The following is an 18,822-nucleotide window of genomic DNA, read 5'->3' as shown; positions in this document are numbered from 1 at the left end:
AAATTAAGACGCTTACTCCTTGGAAGGAAAGTTATGACCAACCTAGACAGCATATTAAAAAGTAGAGACATTACTTTGTCAACAAAGGTCCATCTAGTCAAGGCTATGGTTTTTCCCGTAGTCATGTATGGATGTGAGAGTTGGACTATAAAGAAAGCTGAGCACTGAAGAATTGATGCTTTTGAACTGTGGTGTTGGAGAAGACTTTTGAAAGTTCCTTGGACTGCAAGGAGATCCAACCAGTCCATCCTAAAGGAGATCAGTCCTGAATATTCATTGGAAGGACTGATGTTGAAGCTGAAACTCCAATACTTTGGCCACCTGATGCAAAGAACTGACTCATTTCAAAAGACCCTGATGCTGGGTAAGATTGAAGGTGGGAGGATAAGGAGATGACAAAGGACAAGATGGTTGGATGGCATCACCGATTCAATGGACATGGACAGGGAGGCCTGGCATGCTGCAGGTCATGGGGTCGCAAAGAGTAGGACATGACTGAGCGACTGAACTGAACTGGTATTTTTCAAACAATTACTTTGGACTTGATATTGTCAGGAGGCATGCGAAATATAAGAAACATAGTCCTTACTTTGAAGAACTTTGGAAACAAAATACACATTGAATTTTTTTGTCTTTTTAAACTCAGATTTATAAATATTCTTATGCATATCTAAACAGTCTTTCCCTTTATTTAAAGAGTAAACAGGGCAATTCCAAGGCAAAAGGAACCTTGTACACCTGGTCATTATGGTTATAACCAACTGGGCCCGGGGTCTAAACTAAAATTACTGATATACTCCAGGATAATGGTTCCCAAGACTGACAGAGTTTAGGAACACTTTGGGGAGAAGGAATCTAGAATCCCAACTCAGAAGTACTGAGAGAGAATTTTGGGGGACCAGGCATGGTGCTCCGTATGTTCTGTAAGCCTCCCCAGATAAGTGTAATACACAGCCACAACCTATTTACAATTACATGGGTTTTCCAGACCTCTTCATATTCAACTTCAAGTCATTAAATTGGAGCTAATCTTTTCATTTGTCTACAAACGTCCAATAGTCTCTTACTTAAATGTCAATTCAAAAACAGAGCCTCCGCTGTCATTGCAAATTGCAAGAGTTGGATCATCTGTAAACTAAACAGAGAAGGAATTTATTTTAACAATTTTTAAAAAACCAGTCAAATGTTAAAAAGGGGAAAATTTATAAAATTTTAAAAATACAAGACAAACACATTTAATAGCATTTGAAATCACCTAGACTGACCTTATTACTCTAATACAAACTTACCCATATTTAGAATAAAAATGGTTCAATATCATTAAAAACTGAGACTTTAAAGAAGTAAAACCTTCTCAAAAGGATAAAAGAAAAATACAAATTATGATTCATAAAAGCCCTAAACTTATCTACTTGGGTTCTTATATTAATTTTTTCAAACTTGCTATTAAGCTGAATAGGATACTTTGGATATACTTACAGCTGCCTAGCTCTCAAGAATAAAGACACAATAAAAGATATTTGATGTCTTTGGGAAATAAGCTTGTTAGAATATGTTTTCTGAATAACTGAAGAGTTAATCTACTATATTTAAAAACAGTTTAACTTTTTATGCAACTCTTCCTAAAATGTGCTGCCCCTTCAGTCTTCTTCAATAAAGTATACTTTAGTTACTATTATCCACCCTGGAAAACTCAATAAATAATGTTCACAATGAGAGACTGTCCTAAGGGCTGATGTGGCCTGGCAGATGTGCATGCCAATAGATACAAAATTGAATAACTTAATTTATATCACTTCCAGTGACTAGTCTCCCTAACCCCAAAGGTTGTAAAACCATCCTAACTGGCATGCCTTTGGACTCTTCCAGAATGGCTGAGGTACAGGAGGCCACTATGAAATGCATCTTCTTCAACCACACACAAGCAAAGTACAGAAGTCCTACACCATGGTTCTCAAAGGCCTAGCTGAGCAGTTGCAAAAGTGGAGTGTAGAGAAAAATAACAGCATTCATAATTTTTATCTTCTACATTCTGAGTATGTGTTTTATGATATACTTAAATTTAGTACAGTAGCACATTTAATTTTAAATATTATATATATATATACACACACACACACAGAGACATGTATGTGTGTGTGTGTGTGTGTGTGTATGAATTAAAGCCCAAATTATTATTGATGGGATGTGTACGGTTAAGTTTGGAGAATAATGAGTGAGAGGTTGACAGCATAAGAAGCCTTTGCCAAAAGCGGGCCCCAGAATTTCTGAGAAGCGTCTATACTTGTAGCATTGCCAAGCAACGCAAGTGTGCTTTCAATGTCAGCTACATTCTTCTGCTTTTATTTCTTCTGCCTTTTTCTCTCTGTCTTTACCTCTTCTGTTTCTTATTGTTTCTCCCAAAGATTTTGCTTTTTTCTGCAAATGGATTGGATTTTCATAAACCACCAAACATTTATTGAGCAACTACTACATGTAACACACAAAAATAAAAGAGAAACAGATCCTGGTTTCAAAGACCTTAATCTATTAAAGGAGATAAGACATAAACAACAACATATTAGAAGTTGGCTCATGCCGTATGAAAACAGGTCAAGATAAACTGCCATGATGTTCAGAAAGAGGAGAAATTCTCTCTACTTTTACTTGTCTTGGTTGTTTTCATTGTTACTAAATGCTTCAATGCTGCTTTGTCACAAAAGACTTTTTACGTAACTAACTGAGATGCAGACACATAAACTCCAGACGCTCCCAGACTTTAAAAAGCATATGTATGGATAAGAGAGGTCTGCACAGCTAACTAACCAAACGTGTACATGATTAAAATCCAGAAGATCTGATTTTAGACTTCTCTAGTTATAATCCTGTATGTTTTACACTTCTGAACGTGGACTTGACAGCATATAAAAACCAAGGTTCACACTGTATTTATAAATTAAATGTTACCTAAGGTGGTTTATTTTTTTCAGGCATGTAAGGAGAAAGTCAAGATTCGAACCTTGATGCTTTTCCTTTGGAGGCCTGAAAGAAAATAAACCAAGAAATTTGTTTCTAAACATAATGCAAACCTTGGTTCTTTCACAACCAGTGCCTTGAACTTCAAGTAATTCCCAACAAAGTGTGACAGGGCACACCACCCCAGCAGTAAAATCCTGGTGGACTAAGCAAAAAGTAAAAAGACCTTTTAAAATCTGCACGGAGTTTTCAGCAGGGTACTGCCTGTCTTTGCTGCCAACCTTTCGTCTAGGATCACTTCAGTTTACTCTCTTTCCTGCTGTATCTACTAGACGTCAATACAACTTATAGCTGAATGTTACCATGATAGCCTATCTCTGGATTTTACTTGGGAAAACATCTTGTTGGGCCAGTCACATAAAAGACAGTTCACTTTCAAGGATTCTGTTTATAAAGAAATCTACTTTAAAATGGATACAAGGGCATAATAATAAAGATTATTAGAAAAAGAAAATAAGAACTGTACCTTAATATGTAATATTGCTGTTCCCGGAGGATGAGCATCTGTTATTGATCTTAGAAGCTTTCCACTGGCCAAATCCCACATAGTGATCTATAAGACAACTAAATGCTTTAAAAACAAATTTATTGCTCTTTTTTGGACTTAAGTATCTTGGCTTTTGGCTGAAATAATCTATTCCTGGCCTATAAACATTGCAGACAAAGAACTATAAAGTTAAAACATAACTAAAGGTTGCAGATCCGCTGAAGCATGGGGCCCTTTTCCATCTTCATCCTCCCCTCATCCTACCCAGTCTACTTTTCCCCTCAGATTTTAAATCTTATTCTTTTACTGAGAGGTAAAAGAGATTTATTTAATGAGTCAATCTCTTTAGCACTGGTAAAAATTATCAAAAGGGCTTATTGCCAAACCAATTAGTGACATGTAAGTCAGAAGAAGAAAAGAAACAAAACTTACTGCCCAGTTTCAGAAGTAAAAACAAATACCAAATTTGTGTCCAGGGACAGAGTTACAAAGCAAAATATATACTGTACTTAAAAATCAACAACAATCATCCTCACGACAGAAAGAAAGATATACAGGTCTATCTTGGGCTTCCCTGGTGGCTTAGAGGGTAAAGCATCTGCCTGCAATGCAGGAGACCCAGGTTCAATCCCTAGGTCGGGAGGATCCCCTGGAGAAGGAAATGGCAACCCACTCCAGTATTCTTGCCTGGAAAATCCAATGGACAGAGGAACCTGGTAGGTTATAGTCCATGGGGCCTCAAAGTGTCGGACACAACTGAGCGACTTCACTTCACTTCACTTCACAGAAAGAAAGTACATTTTGTATAATGGCCTGGTTGGTTTATAAAAGCTATTTGCGTATAGGGACATATGAATTGAGATATTAAAAATCATAGACTCTGGCTCAGTCAGTAACTTAATTTAAAAATTTAGACAAAAGTCAGACCAAGCAAATTCAGGTTAGCTCTACATATAGACATATCACTTTATAACATGTTTTTGTCTTCAAGATACTGACCTAGAGATAACAGGTTTAATTCATTTCACACTGTCTTATAGGTAAAATAAAGTTTCTATTTACCTGTCCCTTAGCAAAGCCACAGAGAAGTCTTGAGCAGTCATTGTTGATACTGAGGGCAGAGATAGCTCCATACTGACCTCCAACACTAGTGCTACCCAAGCAGAGTCGCAAAGCTTGATTCTGATCTAAAGAAAGCAATTGATAAATCAAGTGAAAGAAATAAAGGTTTGACTAAGTATGTACACAGCACAGGCTTGTTTTCAAATACTTTGAGGTAGTAAGAATCAAAAGAATCAAACAAAGTTACGTTCATCTTAAAATACATTTATTGAGCAACTACTAGACAGTGGGCATTGAATTAGACACTAAGAATGCAGAAAAACGGTAACTACAAGGAAGCATAATACAAAACTTGCTCATGTTAAAAAGAAAATACTAAGAAAACTGTATCTCTTGGAACAACCAACTAACTTTCATTCTAGAACCATATTTTTTGCTATTTTTAGAATGCAAGATACATGAAATACCACCTTTTACAGTACATTTAAAACTTCAAAAATCAAAATTTATTTACAGTTTGGCTACAATTTTCATTTATATTATCCCTGAAGATTTACCAGGCAAATGAACAGAATAAATAAAATCATAGGGTATGTTTAAACAACTTAAGGAAATTCTTTTCAAGCATCAACAGCTGATACGCTAAAAGCAAATAATTCAAATCTCTACTAAATAAAGTTACTAAAAGGCAAAGATTCTGCCGTAATCACCTCTGATTTCTCTAGGAAGCATTTGGATATTACTAAACTTTATTATCTAATAAGTAGAAGAAATTCTTCTAGGGCTTCTCCTAGGCAGTGCTTATATTATATAGAGCTCATTACTGTACCCACTTGAAAACAATAAAATAAAAATTTTAAACATAAAGCATGTCTACAAACTTTAACTGTTTTTTAGTTGGTGGGGGGGAGGACACCATACTTGCACAATCAGGAGTTCTCTTAACTCCCCCAGCAATTGTTTGTGCTTCCCTTCACTATCTATGTGCTACTTTTTGGAGGTAAACACATCTTACTTCCACTCCTAGACTATGACCTATCTAAGGGCTGAGATCATGAGAGAATTAACATCCCCAGAATGCCTAGGGCAGTGCCTTGCACACAGAATGCATCTGACAATCATCTTAATAGATGCCATATTTGCAAATCTTCCTCCCATAAAGGTAAGCCCAGTTATCATCAGAAAGAGCCTAAAGACATTCATTCCCAAATGCATGGAATAATACTAGGTAAGCCCTTTTGCCCATACAAAGTGAATACTGTAAGAATATTTTTCTATGTTCACAAGCAGGCTCAAATAGCAATCCCCACCTCCCCAGGAGTTCTGACACAATTAATGTCAGAATTAATTGTCTCAGTTTTGACATAATTAGTGGCTGTATCCAGCACACAGAAAATATTTGATGTTTTATGATGTCACTTTAGATCTTAGCCTTCCAAGATGAACATTTGAAAAGGAATAAAATTCATAATATACAAGGTGTGATGTACTTTAAAAGTCCTATGTTTATTCACATCTATATTAATCACAAGAACAGATTTTTTCCTTATTTCTTTCCATCCTTACATACATTTTCCTCCCTTTTCCAGTTTAATCCAAACTGTTGTAATTGCCTTTTTCCTGACTCTAAATATGATATCACATTTTACTTTGCTCTACTGAATTGCACGCCTAACAGTGTTTTCCATGATCCTTATTTTGTCAGGGCTACGTTATACAGTTAGTAGATGATCCTTACACCCTGTTCTGCAAATTGTCAAGATTCATTGGTTGGGCAACAGTGTTGTATACATACTACCACTGTGGGTCATGTGAGTAGTCCAACGAATGGACTGAAAAAGTTAGAGGACAAAGACAGAAATTCTGCACCAGCCTCAAAAAGTCCATTTAGCCTGGTTGTCTGCCCTCTAGGCAAGAGTAGTGTCGGAATAGTCTCTGCTTTGATATCCAAACTACACAGTTGTTATCGACCAGTACTTAAAGACACTAACTATTGCTTTAACAAAGTCCTTACTTTAAATTTGAGTATTTAAGTACTCTTATAACTCAGGGATCACCAACTCAACAGACATGAGTTTGAGTAAACTCCGGGAGTTGGTGATGGACAGGAAGGCCTGGCGTACTGCAGTCCATGGGGTCACAAAGAGTCGAACACGACTGAGCGACTAAACTGAACTGAACTGATAACTCAGGGAGAGTAAGCACAGGAGAATTTAAGGAGTATGACAAAATAGAGAATAAGGGTACCATTAAGAAAAAGGAAGTAAAGAGGGGAGGAAAAAGACACAACTAACCTCTACATTAAAAACCCAGACATGATTCTTTTTCTGACTGTGTACTAAAAACTAGCTAAGACAGGGACCAAATTATCAACAGTGGTCACTCCTAAAATATGTACTAAATTTATATCCCATAGGACTCTGTTAATGAAGACTGTCAATGTTTTCCCCTTGACTTTTACAATGTATTCATTATTGTTATAATGTCCCTTTATAAGGTAGCACGGCTGTGAGGTAATGGACAGTGCCTAAAACATAATATTGTTTAACTCCACAAAGATACTTATCAATTCGTATTGGTGTCATTATACATTCTGTATTTATGGTGCCATATGAATAAACCTATACAATTTAAACAAATCAGAAAAGACAGAATTTCTGCGGAAAGAAGAAAGCAGGGTCTTACTGAAGAGGTTTCTTCTACTAGAACATTCTGTAGTCCAGATTTTTCTAGATTATTCTGGGGAAAGGTACTCGGTGAAGACAAACATTAAAACCTCTTTCAAACAATTTATAAAGTTACACAGAAGGAACAAAAAGGACCTGAACAGCAGTAAGAAAGGTGAAAATCAGAGCTTTCCATGTTCTACTCCTCCAAGGGGGCTCTTGATTTGGGGGGGGGGCGGAATGAGACTATCATTTTTCCTATAAGCTTCACAGAGTTGGTACAGAGCTTAAATTTTGTAAATGCCTATGAAAAATATGAAAGCTATCCAATGATACACATGCAAAGAATTATTTTAATGATAATAAGTAGCTTATCAATTAAGAGAACTCAAAGCCCAGATACCACAAAAAGCACATCTAAATTGACAGTGCAATGCATTACATCTATTTCTTTATTAGTGTATCTTTCAAAATACACTTTACTTAGGGTTGATCCCAGCATATTCTAGGCTTAAGAGTAATGGACTAAGTAACAAAGAAAAGCCATAAATAACATATAAAGTCTACAATAGCCATAAAATCTAAATTTGAACATACTTCAAGAATTTCTGCTCTTTCCACATACCAAAATTAACCTAATGTTCTATTTCTTCACCCCAAATTTAACTACACCCTAAAGACCATCGAAGAAGGAAATACCTAGATCCTAGAAAGAATCGAAATCAAATTATACGCATAGAGCTCTACTTTTATCACCAGTATTCACCATTCTTCAATACTACTCCTTTGTGCACATTAAAATATTCTCTATGACCAAAGAAGAAGAAGAAAAGAGAGATTAGGAAACACTTTTCATCAATGATCATAAAGCAGCAGAAGCACTTTATCTGACCACCATCTAACACACACAGAATTAAAGCTCTCCATTCCCTCTTTAACCTTACTGACTAAAGCCCAGGATACACTGACTCCCCACAGATAACTGGCTATTTTCTAGAATGCAGATGCTTAGGAAGAGTCAACTGTTTTCATTTCCAAATCTGTTCATGCCACTATAAATACTACTGCACTTAAAAAACGTTAAACAATATGTCAACTAATGAAATAGAGTGCAAAAGAGCAAGCTGCTGTTTCTATGACAGCTAAATGGATGTTTTAGAAAAACTTGGTAAAGATGAGTTGCTCTAAATAACTGTCATGAAGTAAGGTATGGACAAGATAACTGCAGAAAAAGTTCTATGGAACTTTCTATGGAAAGTTCTATGAAAATCTAAAATTTTGCACACCTCAAGTGATTCACAGGTACCCAAGCTTTTACCTCTTTTGTTTAATTAAAAGTACAAATTTTGCATGACCTATCATTGATGTAGCTTGTGCCAGAAAAGGATGCTGCAGACCTCCAACTGGCAGAAAAAAACTCAGTTTTGGACTGTATCAAAAGATTAGGGGGGAAATGAATATTTATTTTCATTTAAAATAAAATATTGAAGGTATACATATATTTGTAATTTTTAACAATTCTCTAACCAATTTCAATTAGCTGGTTCTTTTCAATAAGCATTTCATAACAGGGTGTCAACTGTAATTGATAACATTCTCCTTCAACAATAAAAAGGTCAAAAGAAAAAGAGTCACTCATGCACATCAAAATTACTATACCTTTTCCTTTGAATCCATGGAGAAAAGATCAAAAGAAAGAGAAAAGCAAGAAATCAGTTCAAAAGTTCAGAGAAAAGACAGGTAAGATTTCAAGAGTATAAGTGGTAAACTTTACTTACCTGTGAGAATGATACTAAATGTGATTAAATGATATGTCTAGCATTTATATTTAGGTATTGGTTATGGAAATAGAAAAAATTCATAATATCCAAATTTTAGCATAGTAAATCCAAGTCCATTAAATTTGATAAAACAATTTCAAAAAGATAATCCATTAAGGTATACTAACAACTCAAAAAAATGAAAGACTAAAGGGCCTTAGGATAGGGATATATCTCTAGAAAGAGTCAGATTTTTGAGATCCTATAATTAGGTAAGAACCAAGATACATAACAAATACCACATACCTTTACTTCCTTAAGAATAGGAATTCTACATCGTGCTTAAGAAACTTACAATGATTACTATTCTAATGACCCAGGCCTTCATTCCAAAGAGACTCTAATGGTACTTAAACAAGTTCTTCCTGCTGCACTTTTTCCTATGATCAACAAAGATGTTTAAAAGATCAGATTTAACCCAGACCTCAAATCTAGACACTTCTTAGCATTATTTCTCTGCCATTTGTTCCTGACTTTCAAGCAAATTTTAATCCATTTGTTAAAACTCATTGTCCAGATATCTGATTCCTACAAAAATAATGAGTAAAATTTACTAACTGCATGATTAAAAATCCAAACCATAACTAGAATGTTATGATTCTTTCTCAAAATGCTCATTATGGCATACTTTCTTTTTCATGAGACTTTAATGAAAGATTACTGTTTCATCAAATCCACAAGAAAGTTGCTTGGGTCTATAAAAAATCAGAAAGCAGCCCCAAGGAAATTGAGACAGCAATGAAAGACACTGTACTGTTCTCCCCTGTTAGTTTTTTATTTTAAAAGACTTCATTTTAATTTGTTGCAGTGAATTCTACATGGGTTTGATTATAAGCAGCCACATATTCTTAGAACCTTGGGGGGTAAGGAAGAGATATTAAAGCAGATAGAGTTGAGAGTGAGTACTGGTAAGGGGGAACAAAAATAAACATGTTCTGCTGATAGATAAACATATGCATTATAGTCTATCCTTGTTCATCTTAGTTCTTGCATTCTTTCCTTCTTGTATCTTGGAATTCGCCTCCATTTCTCTCAGAACAGGTGAACAACTTGGAGGAGTGGAAACATATTAATCTTGGGATTCAGTATACTTTGATTTTGAATTTGGCTTTGTACATGTCACTTAACCTCTCTCCAGTTCTCAAACACCTCATATGTAAATAAGGTGACTAACTAAAAGTCCTTTCAATATTCTTTCCCAAAATTCTATCAATCTAATACCAACCCTGCCCTCATAGGAAAACAAGCATTCTTATACCTGATAGGAGAGCAAGTTGGTAAAACTTTCTAGGAGGCAGTTAGGCAATATACATCAGAAACATTTAAAATGTTCATACCCTGACATAAGCAAGTCCACTTTTAGGAATTTGTCTGAAAGAAGTAATCATGTGCACAAAAAACTGCAGTTACAAAGATGGTCATCACTCTATTTTTTTGTTTAGAAACAACCTAAATGTCTTATAGAAGAAAATGATTGATTAAATGGTGAATCCATTTAACAGGATACATGTAGCCATTAAAAATGATGTTACACAGAAACAGACTCACACAGAAAACAAACTAATGGTTACTAAAGGAGAGGGATAAATTAATAGATACAAACCACTATATATAAAATAGATAAACAACACAATCCTGTATATCACAGGGAACTATATTCAATATCCTGTAATAAACCACAATGGAAAAGAATATGAAAAAGAATATATATGTGTGTGTGTGTGGGTGGGCATGTGTATATATATACACACACATGAACTGTATCACTTTGATGTACACCAGAAACTAAACACAACACTGTAAATCAACCATACTTAAATTTAAAACAAAAAAGCTGATAAAACAGGAAAAAAGATACTACACATGATTTTAATAATTATATAGAAAAATGTTCATTATAATGAAAAAGCAGGTTACAAATTAACATGATCCAATTTGGAGAGTGCACATATGTATACACATATGTATAGGACAAAAGATTTCAAGGTCATATAGAAATGTTAGGAATTATTTCTGGATGGCAGATTTTGGTGTATCTTCAATTTTTTGCTCATCTAAATTTATTATGAACACATATTATGGAATAAGAGAAATAATTAAAGAATCAATTCTAAAGGTCTCTCTAGAGAATTGTATTTTTTGTTTCCATTCTTCTCATCCCCAGACAATAATTTGTATCCATCACCTTTGAAAAGACTAGATGTTAAAATCACATGATGAACAGGCTTCTGGTATAATGGAAAACTTGGAAGTCAAATTAATCAAAAACAAGGGAAAATTACTAGTTATTCAATCATGATAAAGATGCAAGGACCACAAAGATCAAATTATGGTTCTGCTATTAAAGTGTTCCCAGGTATTCCATAAATAATATTCTGTAGCATCCTTACTAAAATACAGTGTCATCCGGAATTCCATTTGAGAGAGTTCCAAAAGCTTTAAAATCAGTGAGAACACTAAAAATGACAGGAAAACATTTTCTAGTAGTATTTAAACAGAACAAAATGTTTTGCTCATAGTTTGGGGGCAAAAGCAAAGAAAGATGAAAATCAGAGTTATTTAGTCTCACGGAGGAAAAAAAAATGAAAAAAAAAACTTAGGATTATCACGTACTATAAAAATAAAACTAACGAAGTTCTCATCTCAACCCAAAAAATAAAGTGATTATAGGCTAAAAAACTTTCAGTTTAGAGGGATTTACAATGTAAATGAAAAAACCTTACTATCAGTTAAGAGTTACTGAAAATTACTGAGAAAGCCTGGAAATCTTTCCCTGACGATCTTTTCAAATACTTACTACTCAGATATGATTTAGAATAAAAAAATTACCACCACCACAAACCAGAGGCAGACAAAATGACAAACCCTGTTGCTCTCAACTTTACATTCTTTTTGTCTAGGTCTGCAGAGAGTCAAATGGTGTATGATATGATATAATAGCTTATAAATTCATAAAGAAGAAAATAAACTTGCAATGAGCAACAAAATGAAGCTGAGTCAAGCACTTTTTAACTATAAAAATGCTGACTGCTACTCTTCAAGTTTTTCTGGCATTTTTCAGAAAAATAAAGTTTACTATAAAAACTGTGATTAAGAGATATTATCTTTTAAAAAACTCAAATACTTAATATTTAAAATAAGCAGCTAGAAAATTTACCAAATATTAAGGCCAATCCATGAGATGTACCCACTGCTATCAAACTGGATACTGCCTGAGAACAAAAGAGAAGATTATATTTTAAAACATTATATCAAGGATCTTGAAATAAACAGAATTAAATTTGTTGGTCTTCTTTCCTCTAGACACCAGATAACACACCAACTATTATAAATAAGGAAAATTTCATCTAGGAGGCAAAATGCAAGATAAAACTCAGAACATCTTATTTCTTGGCATCCCTCTAAATTTATTCTAAGGGTAACAATACTAAAATATCATATGTTCAACATTATAGGCAAAAACATGCCACTTAACTTCCTCTAAAGCAATTTAAAATAAAAAAAGTTCAAGTTTCCAGACAAAGTAAAGGCACTTATGCTACCTAACCAAGAGCCTCCTATGAGGTGTGGGAAAAGAACAGGAAAGACCTTCCCCAGCTCATTCACAAGAGCCAAAAGGCGCCAGAAATACTCAAAACTCAGCCCACTTCCCTCACCAATTGACTGACTAATAAGAGAGCTACAGGAGGCAGCTGGAAATAGTTGAAAATAGAAAAGAGGGCACTAGTGTGCTTTCAATATCCCCCAGTTCTCTATAATCACCCCCACAGATTTACTATTTGGCAAGCTTGGCAATGGAGTTCAGAGCTGTTAAATGTACTATTTACCACAAAGTGATTTTACCGAACACTGTTTCCACTCCCTATAACCAAAAGGAGGTCAAGTCACAGAAGGAGCAAATGTACTGGGCAGGATAGTACCACATAAAACAAATCTGGAAATGGGCTAATCAGTATCCATTATATGCATCTCAAAAAACAAAACTGAAGAGTAACAATACACTAGAAAGAGAATATTCAACACGACTAAATTTTAAATGATTACTGGCAGTAAATGACATATGAATTTATCCTCGTAAAATGTATGTAATAACTGAGTATCAGAAGAATAAATCTAAGAAAACCTGGTAATAGAAAGGTTACTTTTAAAAGATTATTTAAAGTATACTTACAATTGCTGTAGGCAAGCCAGCATCTACTTTGTCCTAAATAAAATTTAAAAAAAAAGTATTTGAAAAGATATTTCCACTTTTAAACAAAAAAATGGTATAAGGCCCTCTCTTTACATATATGATTCAGACAAGAGGGGGAACCATCACTTTTGCCCCCAACTACAGAATTTTAGCACTGATGTTACAGCTTAGGATAGTGACTCTCAAAAGTCAAGGAGCATCAGAATCACCTGGAATATCTGTTAAAATGCAGATCCCTAGCTACACTGCTAGAACTAGATTTCAAGTCAGTAGGTCTGGGATAGTGCCCAGGAATCTGCTTTTTCTTAGGAAATTTTTATGCAATGGACACATTTTACAAAATCACTATCTTAAGGTATCTCCATTATCTTAGGTGATGATAAAATGATAAATACACTTTAAAGTTAATTTGAGTCGATTTTAAATATAATCCCACGTCATATTACTTTGAGGAGGATTCCAAAACAACAAAGTTCACAACTCCAAAAGTTTCATCTCTCCTAAGTGTTCTCCAGGCATAGACTACAAGGCTATGATGGTCAACACCACAGGAAGCCCTAATAACATCACTATCCACATGGCTGAAGGCATTACTAAACAGCCATTCAGAGGAGATACCCCAAAATATAACTAGATTTACATGTTAATAAACCAACCATCACAGAAAAGCATACAATTTAAATTGAGCTGGTAATCCAAAATTAGAAAAACAAAGTATGAAGACTGTCATAAGAAAAGCAGTTTTCATTTTAACATACCAAAGGAGCTCAGCCATGGCAATGAAATAAGAACAGAATGCAAACACTCTGGGATTTATTAGAATTTTTCCCTCCTCTTCAAGAGAAAAGAGAAACCCTTTTAAATAACAGATTTATCTAATCATTGTTCAATGTCTGAGTTTTAGTTCAGTCTCCATTATTCAAAATATTTTTAAAACTGCACAGGTGGGTCAAATGACTGTTCTGGTTCATCTTGATTTTGAAAGGAATGAATTTCATCACCTACATAAGGATTAAATTCAGAAAACGTCATGGAAATGTAATCCTCAACAGGTGGTTCCCATTCTAGCAAATATGAGTTACTCTCCACCTAAAAGAGGAAGGACAATTGCCCAGGTTTCCCCCATTGCTTGCCTATCTCTCTATTTAAATTGACTTCATGATATATGAGCTGGGCCGGGGTATACCAAATGCCGAGAGAGAACACTTTTTCCTTTTTTTTTTTTTTCACTTTTTCCTTTTTTGTTGTTTTTGGGGTTTTTTTGTTTGTTTGTTCTGGTTTTTTTGCATGGGGCGGGGAGGGTGGTCTGCAACAAGAGCTTTCACTGATAAACCTAAAACTTACAATGTGGCTATGGTGTCACGATCCACTTCTCTATCAATCTCTTACCCTCATAAAAAATAAAACTTTGTCCAAACTGAATATGCAAAACACTAATTAAACTCCATGAAAAGAACATAAAAACATATCAAAGTTCCTGGGATATGAATCACGATTCATATCAACATCATTATTATTACTATTACTTATATAATCTATATATTTGAATTCAGAAAACCAAAACCGAAAGACTACGTAAAACTATAAGCCTTGAGGCCAAAGGAAAATTTGATAAACATACCAGAATCAGCATCTATTGTCTTAATGGACTATTAAATATTTTTGTACTAATCCAGTGCTCCAAACCATTTTCAAAACAGACACAGATACTCTGTTCCAGCCATTACACACTGGCCACTTTCACCAATACCACCCCCATTTCACAACAAAAGCAGCACTAGACTTGGAGCCAAAAACCCCTAATTTTGAGTAATTGCTCTGCTATCTCCTAACCCAATGATGTAAGACAAGTTAATATCACCTCTGAGTCTGTCTTCTCATTTGTAAAATAGGATACGGCTTTCCCTACTTTCAAAGTTGTGAGAGTATATGAAGTAAGGTACATGAAAAGACTTTTGTGAATTATAAAAACATCACTCAGTTGTAAAAGATTCTGATCAATCATTCCTCCATATGAAAACACTAAAAAAAAAAAATCGCTCTACCTCAACCAAATACACAAGATGGCAACTAAACTGAAAAGGAATTTAAAGAAAAGGCAGATAGTGTTTCTTTTAGGCTTGCTGCCATATTTCATTTAGGCACACCCGAGACTCCGGGCAGACCTTTATTTCATGGCTGCACTAATTTCTATGTCAAGATGTGTAGCTATGTCTTATGAGTCAAAAATAATCACACAAAACCCATGAAAGCCAGATTCTGTTTTTCTTAAGCCTCGGGCCAAGAGAAGTGCTGTGCTTTGTTTTATGCTCATTCCTGCTTCATTATGCCATTGCAGGTTATAAAGCTGGGGAAGAGAACAAAATACTTACAGCTGCAGACACTATCTGGGCAGAAATTCCCTTCAAAAGTGAATGTCGCATAACTGATCCATGGAGTGAAAAAGAATCAGGTAATTTCTTCTTTCTTTAAGGAAAAAAAAAAAGGAAAACGTTTAAGAACAGAAAATAAAAACTGAAAAGGCAAGGTCTTTAAAGCTTTGAAAGAAGAAAAAGTAAATAAAAACAAGAAAAGCAGAAAGCAATAATGTATTAATTTGTTAGCTCTGTTTTCTGAAGAGGTATAAAGTCTAACAGTCTCACATTAAAATGTTATACTAAATTCACCCTGAAACTCAGAGAAGCACAGCAGGAAAATGAATAAAGCCACCATCTCTTCTTCACAGATTCAACCTATTCCTTGCTCACCTTAATAACTACAGCGAAAGGCTCTGCTACTCATCAGAAGGTTGCCTATAGAGAAGCCCTGCTTACAGGTTTATATCACCTCTACCTGCCTTCCACCTTTGCAACCATTCTTGCCCTACTGTTGTCTGTAACGACCCTCTCATTTTCCCAACCAACTGCCTCAAATTTCCGACTCATTACTCATTCTCTGATGCTCCTACTAACAGCTCCTTTCACTTACCCTACTCATCACTGTACAAAAAATACTTCTTTAAGCTTTTACCAAACACTGAACACCTACTCCCACCTGGCTTTCATGACTAAAAGTATGTTCTGGGGATACAAATATAAAAAGCTCATAGTTTCCACTCTCGAGGATCTCATATCCTAGCTAGAGGGACTAATGAGTAACTCACTCAAATTAACGGATAAATGTTAGAAAAGAAAAATGAATAAAGCATGATAGAAACAAAATAAAGACTTTAATCCTGTTTATTAAGGGGATATCAGGGACAGTTATAGAAAAGAGAAGACATCTGATCTGACCTTGATGGATAACTAGGAGTCTGTCGGACCAAAAAAAAGCACAAGCAAAAATATGAAGATGTAATGGTGTACAGTGTGTGTGGGGAGTGTGAGTACACAAAAGGCATGGGCCAGGAGGCAGATGTGGGAGTGCTCTGCATTTACGTCAAAATAGTAAGCAGGCTTCAGACTGACACTATGCAAAGCAGTTCGGACATTACAATGTGGGCAAAAAGATGACACCACAGCTTTTAAGCAGGTAAATGACCAAACCATCAAAAACACTTAAGTACTGGGATTCCATACAAATTTCAGGACTGCTTTTCTGTGAAAAATGTCACTGAGATTCTGATAGGGACTGACCCAAATCTATACATAGGCAGGGGTAGTATGAACATTTTAATTAATCCATGAACATGGAAAGCTTTCCATCCATTTGTTTTCTTTAATTTACCAATGTCTTTATCTTTCAAGGTACAACTCTTTCACCTCCTTGTTCCAAAACGTCTTCCTAACTACTTCATTGCTTTTGATGCTGCTGTAAATGTGATTTTTATTATTTTTTATATATTTCATTGTTAGTTTATAGAAACACAACTGATCTCTATCAGCCAAAGTAATCTTAAGAAAAAAGTACAAAGCTGGAGGCATCACACCTTCTGATTTCCAACTATATTATAAGCTACAGTAACCAAAACAGTATGGTACTAACATTAAAAAAGACAAAGATCAATGACCAGAATAGAGAGCACAGAAATAACCACTTGCATATACAGTCAACTAACATTTGACAAAGGAGCCAAGAACACTCACTGAGGAGAGAATATTCTTTTCAACAAATGGTGCCAGGAAAACTGGGTAATCACATGCAGAAGGAGGAAATCATCCCTCTGTCTTATACCACTCACAAAGATTAAATGGATTAAAGACTTAAACATAAGACTTCAAACCACAAAACTCCTAGGAAAAAGCAAACAGAAAAGCCCCTGACAGTAGTACTGGCATAGATTTTTTTAGTTATGTACGACACCAAAAGCACAAGCAACAAAAGTGGATATACATATGCTATATATAAGTATATATAAATAAATAGGACTATATCAAACTAAAAAGCCTCTGCACAGCTAAAGAAGCAATCAAAACATAAAAGGCAACTATGGAACACGGAAAAATATCTGCAAACCCTTAACCCCATAATAACCAATATATAAAAAGAACTCTTATAACTCGGGAGCAAGAAAACCAACGGGCAGAGGACCTAAATAGGCATTTTTCCAAGGAAGACATACAGATGGCCAATAGGTCCATGAAAAGGTGCTCAACATCACTAATTTTCAGGGAAATGCAAATGAAAACCACAATGAGATACCACCTCATACCCATTAGTATGGCTATTATCAAAACAACAAAAGATAAGTGTTGGTGGGGATCCAAATAAAAAGGAATCCCTGGCCACTGTTGGTAGGGATGCAAATGGTGCAGCCACTATGGAAAATAGCATGGAGGTCCCTCAAAAAATTAAAAATAGAACTACCATGTGATCCAGCAATCCCACTTCTGGGTTGTATACCCAAAAGAAACAAAATCACTACCTTTTAAAAAGCAACTCATAGAAACAGAGACTAGAATAGTGATATCCAGGGCCTGGGGGAAATACAGAGATTCTAGTCAAAGGATATAGACTTACAGTTTTTAGATGAATAAGTTCTGGAGATCTAATGTACAGGGTGATGACTATCGTTAACAACACTTATATACTTGAAAGTTACTAAGAAAGTAGATCTTAGATTTTCTGACTCCAGAAAAAAATTGTAATTATGTGAGGTGATAAAGGTGTTAAGTAACCTTTCTGCGCTAATCATTTCATAATATACATATATCAAAGAATTATACTATATACATTAAATCTACACAGTACTGTATGTCAATTATATCTCAATAAAGCAGAACAAAGTTTAGTTGTAGAAGAAACTGACGAACAAGTTAATATACCCAGCCATGGCCCCTATTTCACAAGAGTTGACAACCTAAAGAATACAGCCCTGATACAGGCAAAATTTAAGAAGTTGAAGAAAAATACACCAACAAGTTATCAACATTAAAGTTACACATGAATTCAATAAAACATTTACATTATGCTTCCTCCACTTCTTTTTCCTTTTCATGTGCTCTCCAAGAATGTGGAAGGTGAAAGCAGCCAAAATGAAGCTATTTAGGGTTAGAAGTCTTTTTCCCAAATCTTAATCATCTTTGCAACTCTCCTCTGAACCCATTCCAAGGGAATGAAGAAATGCTGGAGCTGTCCTTAGACGGCGGGAGGAAGGTGGTG

General features: G+C 35.0%; 1 protein-coding gene across 4 annotated transcripts in view; it reads right to left on the bottom strand.

Moving 5' to 3' along the window:
• VPS8 (vacuolar protein sorting 8 homolog (S. cerevisiae)) overlaps positions 1–18,822 on the bottom strand; it is a 302,860-nt gene that overhangs the window by 264,982 nt on the left and 19,056 nt on the right. For 3 of the 4 annotated variants that reach the window (XM_010853860.1, XM_010853862.1, XM_010853863.1), the window contains exons 5-11: positions 15,615–15,708; positions 13,222–13,254; positions 12,208–12,262; positions 8,890–8,895; positions 4,565–4,689; positions 3,482–3,568; positions 1,068–1,135 (exon numbers count right to left, since the gene is read on the bottom strand). In XM_010853860.1, the coding sequence (XP_010852162.1) occupies positions 1,068–1,135; positions 3,482–3,568; positions 4,565–4,689; positions 8,890–8,895; positions 12,208–12,262; positions 13,222–13,254; positions 15,615–15,708 (468 nt within the window). The remainder of the gene's footprint in view (positions 1–1,067; positions 1,136–3,481; positions 3,569–4,564; positions 4,690–8,889; positions 8,896–12,207; positions 12,263–13,221; positions 13,255–15,614; positions 15,709–18,822) is intronic. The other variant, XM_010853861.1, reaches the window with a different exon arrangement.

Source organism: Bison bison, unplaced genomic scaffold (assembly GCF_000754665.1).
Source record: "Bison bison bison isolate TAMUID 2011002044 unplaced genomic scaffold, Bison_UMD1.0 scf7180017864333, whole genome shotgun sequence".
In the NCBI taxonomy this organism is placed as follows: domain Eukaryota; kingdom Metazoa; phylum Chordata; class Mammalia; order Artiodactyla; family Bovidae; genus Bison; species Bison bison.
The sequence above is the reverse complement of the archived record's forward strand: the minus strand, read 5'-3'. Positions and strand labels throughout refer to the sequence as shown.